At 48.2% G+C, this 15,813-nt stretch overlaps 1 protein-coding gene across 1 annotated transcript; it reads right to left on the reverse strand.

Moving 5' to 3' along the window:
• Positions 1 to 8,409: 8,409 nt before the first annotated feature.
• Positions 8,410 to 11,054, reverse strand: LOC148221782 (uncharacterized). The gene is made up of 4 exons (XM_088174765.1): positions 10,908 to 11,054; positions 10,220 to 10,420; positions 9,800 to 9,889; positions 8,410 to 9,516 (listed from the first exon to the last, which is right to left on the reverse strand). Exons 1-4 carry the CDS (start codon positions 11,052 to 11,054, stop codon positions 8,410 to 8,412), a joined length of 1,545 nt encoding a protein of 514 aa, XP_088030891.1.
• Between the last annotated feature and the right edge of the window lie 4,759 nt (positions 11,055 to 15,813).

Here is a 15,813-nt window from a genome sequence, read left to right on the forward strand (position 1 = left end):
CTAAACAAAAGAATTGCTGGAACATCAAAAACTCAAAAGAATGTTTGAATTATATATAAACTCATGAATATACATGTGCCCCCAGCAATGTAACAGTATATAGAGGACACTATTTTAAGTTAAGGTGTGTTCTTTGGCCGATTGCCAAAAACACCCCAGCGCTAGATATTTGTCCTTTTTGATCCCTTATGAAATTTTTAAAAATTCTAAAGTGCGAACTTTGTTTTTACAGATGGTACTTGGGACTTCCTGATGTACCTATCCATGTCTCCCCCTTAGTCTGTGCCCTCTATAAGATGCACGGTCCATGATCATTGCAATTAGCTGAATCAATTAATTGAGTTTAGGAAGTTTTACTAATGAACATGGACTTCTTCTCAGGGAAGAAGAACAAAGATTTAAAAGTTTTGAATATTAACTTCTCCACCCAGAGTGGACTTAAAGCAAATTAGAGCTCCCCAAACTCCTGTGTCACGTCCCTGTAAGGGTCGGTCCGAAGTTCCCCTCAATTTTGCCTCCCGACCGTCGCAAGGAGACCTCGAGGACCCCACCCAGGCTGACTCTGAGCAATGGTTTACTGGCCTGGCCAAGGTGGATGCTTGTGACTGTGTGTTGGTGTATTGTGTTCACTGGACTGTGCTGTCATGGCACCAACCAGAGTTTGTGTTGTACCAACTGAGGACTGCTTGACCGTACCTGTCTCCTGCAGCACCACACAATGGTCCATAAATCTTCCCACCTCTTGGCCAGAGGCCACTTGCTTTGGAGAAGAACTATAAAGAGCGACCCTCTGGAAAAGACCCTTTGAGATCTCTCCACTGATGAAGACCCGTCTACCCCCTGGAGAAGACCCCTGAGATCTCCCCACAGATGAAGACTCGTCTATAGGATGACCCGTGAGGACGCCCGTCTCGTCTGTTGGTAGCTATTTTCCCATCCCTTCCTTTCCTACCCCTTTCCCTATACTTTGTGTCCTATACCTCTCCCCTTTCCCGTAAGTGAATTGTTGGCATTTGATGAAATGCATTGCTGTTGTTCAATAAACTGATTTTCTGCTGTTGAATATACCGATTTTGTCCCCTGCATTTTGCCTGTTTGCACCTTTAAGATGAAAAGAACCATCACGACCCCCGCTCTGCATTAATAGCAGATTGTGACATTAAACTGGGGTCACAGACAGGATTTTCTGGCAGACAGAAGGGATGCAAGGTTGTGTGTAGTCTGTATCAGGGGAAGGAAGTCTTACTCCAGCCGCACCTAGCTGGCCACCTTGAAAGGGTGAGCCTGTGTAGAAAGCAAGGAGGGTTTTTCTGATTTCCCGCAGACTGCAGACACTTTGGTGTGGAGCATCCCCAGACTCGCTTGAGGGCTCTGTCATCAGAATTTCACGAAACATCTACTGGTGCAAAAGGCGGGACACTGTTGTTGTTGTTGTTGTTGTTGTTGTTGTTGTTGTTGTTGTTGTTGTTGTTGTTGTTGTTGTTTTTTATGATGTTTGACTACTTGGTGTAGTGAAGAGACAACCTGGTGTTCTGTAACTGAGGAGTGCCTCCCAAGTCGTTTGGTCTCTTCACCCACACAGGGAAGCGAAGGGGGGCACACAGCGAAACTGTTTTGTTGTGTGTGGTAACGTAAGCAATAGACCTCCCTGTTGTGGTTTTTACTTATCCCTTCACAAAATGACTGAGAATTCCACTATAACAGAAAAGCTGCATTTTATGCTCTATTAGCTAAGTATGGCGCCAGACCGTCCCAAGGTGTGGAGGAATGGGCAAACAATAACTGGTTTAATCTGGAGAATGTGATTGATAGAATATGTTCTTTGCAACATGAATCAAAGTTCAAACTGGGCAAAAATAAAACCATGCTCTGCTCAGTTTTGGGAGCTTGTCTTACGGCAGCTATAGAACCTCGCTCTGAGCAAAGAAGTGAGGAAAGAACAATTATAGACACTCTACAAAATCTTGTTCAAATTCTGCAAAAACAATTAGATCAAGAAAGGAATGAGAACCATTTGTTGCGAGATGAAAATAATTTGTTAAAAGCTGCCTTAAGAGAAGAATGGGACAAAAATTCATCACAGGATATAACAATAAAAGAAATGCAGGATAAGGAAGCTGTTCACATTAATCCAATATACTCTCAAAAAGACCTAATTTTGATGAAAAATTGTGGGCAACACTATTGCCCCAACTTGAAACCTGTGATTAAAATAGAATATGATTATATCAGTGATGCACCCCCCGAGCAAGCTTCTCCACAGGTTCTGGGCAGTGTACCAGAGCAAACTTCTCCACAAGTTCTGAACAATGTACCAAATCAATCTCCTCCACAGGCTCTGGGAGTTGAGCCAAAGCAGTACACCTGCACTGGGCTTTCCCAAGGGTCTGAACATTCCCCCACTTTGGCCCACCACACTTTAGCCCAGGAATTAGAAAAGATACCCAAACCTGACGATACAGCTGTCTATCAATACATTGATGATATTCTGGTGGGGGGAGATGAAATAGAAGTAGTGGGGGATACCCAGCAAGAAATAATCTCCCATCTGGAAAGCCTTGACTTACAAATTTCCTCAGAGAAATTTCAAAAACCTTCTCAGGAGGTGAAGTTTTTGGGAATTTGGTGGAAAGGAGGTATGACATGTATTCCACCTGATACTCTAACCTCCCTGAATCAAATTAAATTGCCTGAATCCAGGAAAGAGTTCCAACAGGCTCTAGAATTATTAGTGTTCTGGAGAAAATACATCACAGTCACTATTGAGACCCCTCCACCTCATGGGGTGGCCCAGAGATCCTCAGTTGGGAAGTGGTATGCTCAGATAGAACATTACTGTAACATTTTCTCAGTAACAGAAAGAGCTGTAAAAAATCTGGCAATACAAGAAACTGAGAGCTTGGTAAATAGCCATGACAAACCTGCCTTGGTAATTAAAGTAGCCACTCCTTTCTCCCCTGAACAATCAGCAAATTCTTGGTTCACTGATGCTTCTGCCAAACGAGAGGGAAAGGTGGGGAAATACAGGGCAGTAGCCCTCCCCACTTCTGCTGCTGAACGATTTATTACTGAGGGAGAAGGCAGCTCTCAGACCGGTGAGCTGACAGTTGTTTGGAGTGTTTTCCAACTTGAGGTACAGAATATCTCTCTTGTTTACATCTACACTGACTCCTATGCTGTGTTTAAAGGAGGTACAGACTGGCTTCCTTTTCAGCAGCAAAATGACTGGGAAGTGAACAGAATTCCAGTCCACGCTACATATTGGTTAGTTCCATCATTTTAATCTCCTGCCTCCTGGAGGCAGACTCTGTTGTGTTTACTTTTCACAGAAGAACACCGAGGGACGTGAAGAAGCACCCCCTTAGTATTGGATGACAAAAACAAGGTTTTTCCTCCTTTCATGGTGACACAAGGTGATGATGTCACAATAACTTGTAAATTAGTGGCTGGATCCCTCACTGAACCTGCCTACGGTTATGGCATAGGACCCCATGGCCAGACCTTACATTGTAGAATCCAAAATCAGGACTGTTGGCTAAACTTAACTGCTGTACAATTTTCCTATAAAATCATGTGTGGTAAAAACAATTCAAAATACTGGGGGGAACTTGATGTTAATGTTGTAACACCTACCACCCAACCACCAGTTATGTTGAGTCCTACGATTTTTCAATTTGGACCATATGTAATTAGAAAACCTGGCCAACAACAAATATTATTTCATATGCAAAATAATGTCTCAGAAGTTCAGCCAGCTTGTTCACCCTTTCTGCAGACTTCTTTTGAGGGACGGACAAGCTGGTTGCGAAAACGGAATCCTTCTAAAAAACGAATGGCAAGAGACATAACCGGTGCTGTGGGAACAGGATTGGGAATTTTGAATAGCATCGATTCAGAAGTACTAATGAATAAATTGGCTACCACAGCTGGAGATGTAGCCAAATTACAACAGCCCCTGCAATATCAAACATATTGCCAAATTGGGAAAAGGTAAAGACAAAATAACATCTCTCTGGCTCTCAGCTGTATCCAGGCCCAGTTGTGGATGCAGTCGATTGCTGCTTTAAGGCCCTTTTCCCACTGCTTCAGTGCATTCAATATTCCCCATCATTGCATTAGGGTTGAATCATGACAGAGCTATTCTCTATCCTTTCGAGCACAGGGAATGGGCCCGTCAAATTGGTGGGAAGTGGCAAACTGTCAATTTGGAAACTTGCATTGTCCGGGAACAACAAGGGTTTATCTGTGAAAGTAATGCAATCAGAGCTCAAGATATTTGCTTGGATACAGAACAGAATGTTTGCAATTTTGAAATTCATCCAAACGAGATTCCTGAAACAGTACTGGTATATGTAAGCAATGGATGTGCATGCTTTAGAAGAGCTTGTGATAGTGTTTTTATAGAAAATTTAGTAGTGAATACTAAAAATCATTCAAACTTTTGTGTCTGTAACTTTACTAGGATTTCAGGATGTGATTTTTCCTATGTAGCCCCAGATACTTCTTACCATCTTTTGCAGTCAAATTACACACTGATCCATCATCTATTGCCCACGCCAATTGGAATGAACCTCTCTCTGGTGAAGCAATTGTTGCTCCACCAAGATCTGATCGAAATTTTGGAGAGGATCAAGAAAAACGGACAGAGAACTCTAATAGCTGTTCATCAAAATGTGGAAAAAATACATCATGTTTTGGAAAGGGTAAAGACAGATGCTGAACACAGGTGGTGGGATACTCTATTTGGGTGGTCACCTACTGCTACAGGTGTCCTGAACAAATTGTGTCATCCCATCATAGTTCTCTTGATTTTGGTTTTAATTGGTTTTGTTTTATCGGCAATCCTATACATTATGAGTTGGAGAACAATGAAACGGTTAGCACAATTGGCATCTGTGATAGATGTATCCAGATCGGTTACTGTTGACATCCCTAGGGCTATTGACACAAGGTTTTAAATAGGATAAAATATGACTTTTAACTAAAATTGATGATCTTTTAATGATAATTAAAATTCTTTAATCAAAAATTTGCTTTCTTTGTAATGAAAAATTGATTTATTTCTAATCAATAATTGAAAAATTAAATAATGAAACAAATTGTTTAAAATTCTTAACAATCAAAAATTGAATATAATTGATTTGCTTTGTTTTCCTTTTTTCTTTTTTCCCTTGTCCTTACCCTTATCTTTTTCCTACTTTCTTCTCTCTGTTTTCCGGGATATTCTACCAACTTGGACGAGTCTTGAAGACACCGCAACTGAAGACTTCACCACAACTCTACAAAGGGTGCTCTTGACGACGATGGTGAGTCATGGGGTGGTGTAAGGGTCGGTTGGAAGTTTCCCTCGATTTTGCCTCCCGACCGTCGCAAGGAGACCTCGAGGACCCCACCCAGGCTGACTCTGAGCAATGGTTTACTGGCCTGGCCAAGGTGGATGCTTGTGACTGTGTGTTGGTGTATTGTGTTCACTGGACTGTGCTGTCATGGCACCAACCAGAGGTTGTGTTGTACCAACTGAGGACTGCTTGTCCGTACCTGTCTCCTGCAGCACCACACAATGGTCCATAAATCTTCCCACCTCTTGGCCAGAGGCCACTCGCTTTGGAGAAGAACTATAAAAGAGCAACCCTCTGGAAAAGACCCTTTGAGATCTCTCCACTGATGAAGACCCGTCTACCCCCTGGAGAAGACCCCTGAGATCTCCCCACGGACGAAGACTCGTCTATAGGATGACCCGTGAGGACGCCCGTCTCGTCTGTTGGTAGCTATTTTCCCATCCCCTTCTTTCCTTCCCCTTTCCCTATACTTTGTTTCCTATACCTCTCCCCTTTACCGTAACTGAATTGTTGGCATTTGATGAAATGCATTGCTGTTGTTGAATAAACTGATTTTCTGCTGTTGAATATACCGATTTTGTCCCCTGCATTTTGCCTGTTTGCACCTTTAAGATGAAAAGAACCATCACGACCCCCGCTCTGCATTAATAGCAGATCGTGACACTCCCCCAGACCACCAAAACCTCCCCAGAGACCCCCTAACCCTTGCTTTGCTGGTGGATGAGTGGCTCTATGCGTTTGGAGGTGGGGAGGGGGCTTGTGAATCCTGGGTGAATCCTAGGGGGATTTGGGGCTGCTACAGGACCTGGGGGCCTAGGGAGTTTGGGGGAGTTGGGGGAAATTCAGAATGGGGGGGTGTCCTAGGGTGATGTTATGGTGTTTGTATCTCCAATCGTGTGTTCTGATTATGTTTGGTATTATGTCCTGTGCTTCCAGGACTGACTCTGAGAGTGAAGCTTTGTTTGGTCTTGTTATCAGCCGGCTCACCTCCCCCATGGTCTATGTTTAGGAGAGGTTTAAGCTCGGCTTGTTTGCTTGCTTGCTTACTTGCCTGCTTGCTCTCTTCTGCCTCTTTTTCTTTCCTTCGCTTTGCCCTTGCTTTTGCTTATTAGTTAGTTCAGCTAGGCAGTCCAACTTTTTCCCTGGACTGGTTTTTTTTTTCCACCCTTTCCTCTCCCTCTCTTGGATACCATCTGAACCTGTTCTGGACGGGGACCTGGGAAACCCCAAGAAACACTGGGAGTCTACACTCTGTCACCTGCAGCTGTCATTCTCCAGCGCCAGAGACTGATAACTGGGCGACCACTCGCCAGAGAGACTGAGTTTGTCATCCCTTCAGAACGGTGAAAGAGGTTTTTTTGTCAGCTGGTGTTGTCTTTTTTCCCTGTGCTGGGGAGTGTCTTGCTTGTTAAATAAACAGGTTTTTTCTCCCACTCTTCTCTGAGGAAATTCTTCCCAAACCCGGTGGGGTGGGGGGGAGGAGTCGTGGGGTTTGCTGTCTGGGGGCTCCTTCTGGAGGTTTTCCCCCAAATTTGGCCTAAACCAGGACAGGGGGATATGGTGGCATTTGGGGGTCTGGGATTGGCAGCTCTACATGATTGGAGGTCAGGAGGAGCCCTGAGGGGGGCTCTGGGGGGGTTTAGCGAAGGTTTTGGGGTTCTACAGGACCGAGGGTGGCTGGGGGGTTGGAGGTGCTGGAGGAATTTGGGGACGGATGGTTGGGAGGTTTTGAGGGGCTGGGAGACAACTGACTCTATTTGTTTGGAAATGGGGAGGAGCTTCAGGGCATCTGGGGGGAGGTCTGGGGAGCTTTGTGGGGGCTAAATGGGCTGGGAGATCTTCAGGAAATCTGGGGAGGCTGGAGGAAATTTGGAACAGGGGAGATATAGGAGGGCTTGGGCAGCTTGTGGGTGACTTGTTCTATATCTCTGAAAGTGGGGAGGGGCCTGGGTGAGCTGATTTTGGGGCCCCTCCTGGGTCCCCCCCAGGCCACACAGCTGAAGCCATTTTCTCCTGCCATCTGAGTGGGGGCTTTAGGGAATCCCATCTTCCTAGGGTGCAGGCTCCCTTCCTGATTTTGGGGACCTCCTGATTGTGGGGTCCCCTCCCCAGGCCACACATCCGAGGACATTTTCTCCTCAGAGCTGTTCCAGTTCCTGCTGTGAGGGGAGGCCCTTGGGAGTGCTTGGAGCTTGGGGGAGGAGAAACCCCCCTGCCCAGCACCAGCTATTCCATGGTCTTCCATCACCCTCCCACACCCTTGTCCTCTATGGGTGGCACTCCACTGCTGGGGGGGAGCTGGGGAGGATGCTGGGGGCTCTGTGGGGGGATATGGGGGCAGTGGCCCTCCACCATCAGGCACAAGTGGTCCTGGGGTGGTCCTGGGCCAGGGCTAGGGGAATCTGGCAGTATCTGGAGGGGACTGAGGGGGTCCTGGAGAGGTCTGGTAGGGGATATAGGGGGAGATATGGGGGGAATATGAAGGGATCAATGAAGCTGAGTCCTGAGTGGGGATATGAGAGAAGAAATGGGGGGAATACAGGGAGTACAGGGTCCTGGGAGTGTCTTGGAGGGGAGATATGAAGGGGCACAGGGAGCTGAGGGGTTTCAGGGAGTCCTGGAGGGGCTGGGAGGGGATATATGAGAGGCATATGGATGGTACAGAGTCCTGGGTGGGAGATATAGGAGGGTAGACGTTCCGGGGGGGGTCATGGGCAGGCTGTGGGAGGAGATCTGGGGGGAAGATATGGGGCAACAGGGAAAATGCATGGATGCAGTTTGGCCTGGTTTGGAGGAAGCACAAGCAAGGCCCTAGGAGTAAACTCTTTATTGATGGAACAAGGGTTGGGCGTTGCCATTTAGAGGCTCTCCAGCTCTCCTGCCACACACCTCGCTCGCCTCAGACCAGCTTTGGGTTCACTGATCTGTGCTGTGCTCTGGCCTGGGCAGGGGGCTGGGGACCCTCTGGAGGGACTGGCTGTTGGGAAAACTGTGGTTCCACGGAGGGGAGAGTGTCCTTATCAGGACAGCTCTCCTCTCCACCTTGGGATGTGGCTGGGTTTGGGACAGGTCACTGAAAATTCTGTCTGGGGGTCAGTGCAGGCCTACGCCAAACAACCCATACTAATACAGAGTGAACAATCCGATCTGCCATGGTCCTTATGTCCAAAGTGTTGCCTGAGGTTGCTGGGTTCCTTTCTCTCACCAAGTTCTCCTTCACCATTGCAGGGTACTCGGACTCCATGATTTTGGCATAGCCAGTCCCTTCTTGGAGCTGTGGTCCTAAGGCAGGCAGCTTTCCTCCTGTGCTTGCGTCCTGGCTCTGTCCTTCAGATGCTCCAGAGGTTCCTGGCTGCATCTGTCTGTTGGAGACCTTACCCTTGGAAAACTCTGGGATTTGGGTGTACTCACAGCTGGAGTCTCCTTCAAACTGAGAAGCTACCATGGATTTCAAGAGGCAGCAAACATTCTTAACAACCTGGATGGTGAGATTGTCAAGGCAAGTGTGTAAATGTGCTCTGTCTGAGGAGGCTGCTTCAGCTTCCTTGGATACGTCTGCTTGGGTGGCTTCTCCATCAACAGGCTGCTCCTTCTGCCTGGCTGCCCTCCTTGGCTTAGAAGCTTTGGGCTCCAGACAGTCCCCCAGGCTCTCCAACACCATTGCTAGAAGCTCTCTGGCCACCATTTCTATTTCCTGACGGTGGTCTAGAAGTGTCTTTGCAGGCTCTGTTCTCTCGCAGCTGCTGAAAACACTTCCTCTGATCCCCTGGGCAGCATTCCTTAAAAAGTTGACACGCTGGTTCCGGGGAACCTTCAGCCTCACAAACACTTTGTACACAATGGTCTCAACCAGCTCTTGGAGCTTCTGGGCTTCTGCTGCGGTCAGCTGCTCAAGGACAGGTTTAAAGAGGCCGTCAGCAGTGTTGTCGGGCTTCCTCTGGGAACCAGCAGCAGTGCCCAGCTCAGCTCTGGAGTAGGTTTGGCCCTTGTCTGAAGCTATTTTCCCTCTTCTTAATCTCTCTGATTTCAGGGGGGTCTTTTTGCTCTTCTGTGCATGTGAGCAAGAAGGTTTCTGAGGCTGTGGCCGCTGCTTCCGCCGGCAGGAAGTGTCAGCGTCAGTGGTTCCTGGCAGTTTGGGACCATCCTTTAATTTGGCCTGAAGTGGCAGAAGCCCTTCCTGAAAGGTGACACCAGGCTGTGGGTCATGTTGCTCGGCCCCTGCGTGCTGAGGATTCCCGCAGGCCAAGGCCAGCACTCAGCTTCAGCCAGGCCACGAGGGCAGGAGAGAAGGGCTTCCCTCAGCACCGCGTGTGCCTGCACATGGCCCTGCTGCCCGTGCCCAGCTCAGCGCCCTGCGCTGGCTCAGCTCCCAGCTGCAGAGTCCTTTCCCCACCACAGCACCCGGCCCAGCAGCACAGCCCTGCACAGTCCTGTGGCCCTGGACACAACGCTTTGCCTACCTCTTGCTGCCTCAAGATCTTCTGTAACTGCAGCTTGATCCTGGTCAAGTAGTGCCTGTAGTCATTGAACTCCTTCAGAGTGCAAACCACCTATGGAAGGACGACAGCAGAATCCCCCAAAGCCTGTCAAGCCACACGGACGGCCTTCCCCAAAACAGCCTGACCCCAGCAGGAGGGGAGCTGCCTCCAAGCCCTCTCCCCATATCCCAGTGTTGGGGCCACTGATGTCCTCTTAGCCAGGGCTGAACAGGCAGCGTGGGGCAGGCTGAGAAGGGCAGCACCGGGACTTGCCAGGGGGATGTTGGCTCTGCTTCTGCTCCCAGGGACACAAGCGCATGGCCCTGCAGGCGGCTGCAGCAAGGGCTGTGGGAGCCGTGCTTGAAGAGGGCTGTTCTAGATCAGCCCAACACCCAAACCTACCTTTTTGTCAAGGGTGATGACGCCCCGTCTCTTCAGCATCCGCAGGATGTCCTTGCGCTTGTGGTAGTCCCGAAGGTGAGGGTCATGAAGGCGGTTGTATTGCACTGGTGGTGCAGGGTTGTGGATGTAGGGATCATCCAGGTTGAAAGAAGGACATGGCCCGTTAAGCTGTAAGAGACATTTCCCAGAGTATGAAGCCCAGTGCTTGAAATACAGCCAGTGGAGAATGGACAAAACAAGTCTCCTCAGTTTAGGCAGGCCCAAGGGCTGTGTCAGCTGCCTCTGCCTTTGTCTCCAGCAAGACTCTGCCTTGCAGTGCAAGCTGGAGGAGCAGGAGGAGGACAGTGCATGCATTCCCCAAGCAGAGAACCCCAAACTCTTCCAAATATGCCAACAGAATAAGCAGGAGAAGGTTGGAGTTTTCCTCAAAGGTGCACCAGAGTGTGCTCGAGATGGCAGGATGAGCTGGAGGGGCTCATTGCCCTGGCACCTGGACAAACAGAGCTGCCTGCTGCAGGCAGGACCTGGCCACACGCATGCACAGTGCCAGAAACCAGTGAAGAGACTGACAAGTGCTTCTTCTCTGTGTTCCAGGGAGCCTGGAGTTTCCCTCTGCTGCCCAGCCCTGCCTGACTGTAGGGCTGCAGCTCCTGCTGTAGAGGAGGTGGCCACAAGAACTGTGCTTGATGGGGACCCCATGAAAGAGGAGAGCTTTTCTCCCCTCTTTTACTTCCTTTACCGTTTCCCCCAGCTTTCCCCTGCAGAAGACAGTCTTGGACTTGGGCTTCACATGTATCTTGACTCCGAGTGGGAGGTCCAGCAGGTCAGAATCCATCAGCCTGGTGGCTCAGTCTTCCAGGGGTGAAGTTCTGGGGCTGAGCTGGGAAGACACAGACACTCAGCAGTAGCTTCATAAGCCTCCTGCACAGCAGGTGCAGGAGAGCACAGGTCCTTAGGCCCTAGAGTAGAACCCCCGAGCCCCAGGCTCCCCAGCTAATCTCTCTCTATCAGCCCTCTGCTCTCCTTCCCCTAATTCCCAGTGCACTCAGCAGTGCCTCTGCCTTTTGGCAGGACACCAGCAGTGAGCTGGAGATCCCTGGCTCCTTCCAAGAACTCTCATGGTGCTGTGATGCTGAGCAGTGCTCCACAGCTCCTTCCAAGGAGCTTCCCACGCTGACTCCTCGTGCTCCAGAGGTCTCCCAGGGATGGAGCATTGTTACATCACGGTGATGTCACATCACCGCATTGTCACATCACCGCACTGACATTGTGTCACACGGAAACTGCCCACCACACCTGGGGGGGAGGGTGTCCCACCTGGAGTCCCCTTTGGACAGCCCTGTGGGCCACCCTTTCTGTGTGACCCGGCAGTGAGAACTCCTGTCCACAGACCCCTTCCCCCTGCCCTGTCCTGTCATTCTGTGAGGCAAAGCGTCCTCACCAGCAGGAAGGAACGGGAGGAATTGCCACTCCAAAGATGCGCAGTTTGGGCGCTGCTTTTCCCCCTTTCCCTTTTTAGACCTTCTTCCCTGTCATGGCCAAGCAGCCACAACTGGGGAAATTGCAGCAAACTGGATATTTGGCCTATCTCTGCAACATGAGATTCCTCTGTTTTGAGAAACAGAAGAGAAGCCCGGGCTGAGGGAAAGCCCTCTCCTCCCCTCTCCTCCCCTCTCCTCCCCTCTGCTCCAGCTCCCCTTCAGCCCAGACAGTCTCCCCTGCAAGCAAGAGAGGTGCCCAGCAGAGCTGGCAGGACCAAGGCCAAGGAGCCTCTGTGGCCTGGTGGCATGGTGTGACACTGGGCAAATGTAGAAGAAAGAAAACAATTCAATGGAGGGTTCAGGAGTTAAAGACTAGGAGAAAACACTGCAAGGGCAAAACAGGCTCAACTTAGAAGTACAAAGTTAGTTTATCACCAACAAAATCAGAGGAGGATATTGAGAAATAAAATGAGCCCTTCAAAACACCTTTTCTTCCCCCCAGCCCCTCCCTCCTTTCCACTGACAGCACAGGGAGACAGGGTGTGGGGGTTTGGTCAGTTTGTCACCCAAGGTTTTCTTCCACTGCTCAGGGAGAGGAGTCCTTGCCCTGTGAGATCATGGGGTCTGTCCCATGGGAGAGACAGTTCTCCGTGAACTTCTCCGGCGTTGCTCCAATCTCACAAGCAGCAGTCTGCCCAAAACTGCTGCAATGTGAGTCCCTCCCACGGGCACACAGTCCTCCCAAAACTGCTGCAGCGTGGGTCACTCATCCATGGGGTGGAGTCCTCAAAGGACAGGCTGCTCCAGCCTGAAACCAGGGACCTTCTCTCTCCACCGGGGCTCCCACTGGGTCACAGCCTCCTCCAGGTATCCACCCACTCCGGCATGGACATCTCCCCCACAGGCTGTGGGTGGATCCCTGCATCCCCTGTGGATCCCATGGGCTGTGGGGGGATCTATGCATCCCTGTGGATCCCATGGGCTGTGGGGGGATCTATGCATCCCCTGTGGATCTCTGCATCCCCTCTGGATCTCTGAATCCCCTGTGGATCTTTGCATCCCCTATGGATCCCCATGGGCTGTGGGTGGATCTCTGCATCCCCTGTGGATCTCCAGGGGCTGCAGGGGTACAACTCTTTCACCATGGTCCATACCATGGCCTGCAGAGGAATCTCAGCTCTGGCACCTGGAGCACCTCCTCCCCCTCCTTCTTCACTGACCTTGGTGTCCCCATATTTTTTCCTTCACATGTTTTCACCTCCTTCTCCTCTTCTCTAGCTGGAATTAAAACTGTGCATGCTCTCCTTTGTTTCATTTTCTTCTTAAACCTTTTATAACAGAGGTGTTACATGATCCCTAATTGGCCCAGCCTTGGCCCGTGGCATGTCCATCTTCAGAGCCATCAGGGTTTGGCTCTGCCAGACATGGTGGAAAGCTTCCAGCAGCTTCTCACAGAAGCCACCTCTGTGGCCGCCCTGCTACCAAAACCAGGCCGTGCAAAACCAGCACCCCTGGTGACCCCTGCCAGGGCGGGCAGTGGCAGCACAGGGGCCCTCCCCGCACGGGGCTCGCCGGCCGTGCCCCTACCTCCCGTGGTGCCGAGATTTCTTTCGCTGAGGGAAACCCATTGGGCTCCTCTTGCGAGTCGAGGCCTCGGTGTCAGACAAGTCGGCCTTCAGCCTGCCCTGGTTCTTCTCTGCCAGCGGGCACCCTGAGAGGCAGTAATGGGCTGTGAACCTCCCCGTCACATGGCCTGACCCATCGCAGCCCGGCGTGGGGCATTTCCTAGAGAACAGAGGGGACACAGGAGTTGGGCCCAGCTTGGAGCAGCACCGGGTGACGAGCCAGCAGGGCCACCCACCCTTCTGTCCCCGAGCACGGGCAGCCATAGCCCTGGCCATGGAAGGCAGAGGAAAGATGTGCTGAGCAAATTCCCGAGGCCAGGCTGCTGGGGCAGGGGCAGGGCACAGCCAGTCCCTCCACGTACAAACCTTGGCCCTCTGCCATCCTGTGCTGGTTTGAAAGCAAAACCAGTGCGAGACTCCAAGTCAGTAATACAATTTAATAGGAGAAAAGAGAAAAAATAAAATACATGCAATAATAGAAAAGAAAAAACCACCGACAAAGTCAGAAATACAACCTGACACCCTGTCAGTCAGGGTGTTGGTAGCAGTCCGTATAAATGGTTGTTGCAGTCCTCCTGGATGAAAGATGTGATTCAGTTGAAGCAGTGCTCCTGTAGAAGGTGCAGTTTTCCTCCGAAGATCCAGCGATGATGATGTGGAAAAAAAAGGTCCAACTTCCCTCTGGGATCCAGTGGAAAGGACTGCCTTCGTGTCCCAAACCCCAGTTTTTTATCTGGGTAGGAAAGGTGTGTCTCCTGCCCCTGGCTGGGGCATCTCCCAATGGGATGGTGTAATCTTATCAGTCACACAATAGGACTTAATGGCCCATTAACAGAATATATCTTCTGGAGGAAGGATGGGTTGTGAAAAGATAACGATGATCATCCCCCTCATTTGTCAGATGGCACATTAGCAGAGGATATCTCCCACAGAGATAAGGATCACCACCCCTCCCACATTTCAACAGATGGTGATAGAATACACATTTTTGCATAGTACCCCAGGACAACTATCTATGCTGGGGATTAAATTTCTAAGATACCTATGATGTGGATTTAATATCTGTGATGTCTATGATGTCTATGATGTGGGTTTAATGTCTATGATGTCTATGATGTGGATTTAAAGTCTATGATGTGGATTTAATGTCTATACTGTCTATGATGTGGATTTAATGTCTATGATATCTGTGATGTGCATTTAATTTCTATGATGTCTTTGATGTGGAATGAATGTTGATAATGTAGATAAAATGTCTATGATGTGGATTTAATGTCTTCACTGTGTATGATGTGGATTTAATATCTATACTCTCTGTGACGTCTAGGATGTGGATTTAATGTCTATACTGTCTATGAAATGGATTTAATGTCTACTATGTCTATGATGTGGATTTAATGTCTATGATGTCTATAATGTCTATGATGTGGATTTAATGTCTACACTGTGTATGATGTGGATATTATTTCTATACTCTCTCTGATGTCTATGATGTGGATTTGATGTCTATGATGTGGATTTGATGTCTATGATTTGGTTTTAATGTCCATACTGTGTAGGATATGGATTTAATGTCTATAGTCTCTAGGATGTCTATGATGTGGTTTTAATTTCTAGATTGTCTATGAAATGGATTTTTATGTCTATGATGTCTATTATGTGGATTTGATGTCTATGCTGTCTATGATGTGGATTTAATATCTATGATGTCTATGATGTGGATTTAATATCTATGAAAATTATGTTGTCCACAATGTGGATTTCTGCTCTATACTGTCTATGATGTGGATTTAATGTCTATACTGTGTAGGATGTGGATTTAATATCTATAGTCTCTATGATGTCTATGATGTGGATTTAATGTCTATGCTGTCTATGATGTGGATTTAATGTCTATGATATATTTGATGTCTGTGATGTGGATATAATGTTTATACTGTCCATGATGTGCATTAAATTTCTATGATGTATATGATGTGGATTTTATGTCTATGATGTCTTTGATATCAATGATGTGGATTTAATGTGTATGATGTGTATGATGTGCATATAATGTCTATGATATGGATTTAATATCTATGATATCTATGATGTAGATTCATTATGAATACTGTCTATTATCTGGATTTAATGTCTATGATGTCTATGATGTCTATGATGATGATTTAATGTGTATAGCTTTTATGATGTGGATTTCATGTCTAAGACATCTATGATGTTGATTTAATGTCTAAAGTCTCTATGATGTGTATTTAATAACTATGAAGTCTATGATGTGTATTTAATGTCTTTGATGTCCATGATGTGGATTTAATGCATATGATGTCTATGATGTCTATGATGTGCATTTAATTTCTATGATGTCTATGATGTGCATTTAATGTCTATGATGTGGATTTAATATCTATGATGTCTTTGATGTGGATTCAATGTATCTGATGTGGATTTAATGTCTATACTGTCTATGATGTGTATGATGTGATTTTAA

Source organism: Sturnus vulgaris, chromosome 17 (genome assembly GCF_052056855.1).
Source record: "Sturnus vulgaris isolate bStuVul1 chromosome 17, bStuVul1.hap1, whole genome shotgun sequence".
NCBI lineage: Eukaryota > Metazoa > Chordata > Aves > Passeriformes > Sturnidae > Sturnus > Sturnus vulgaris.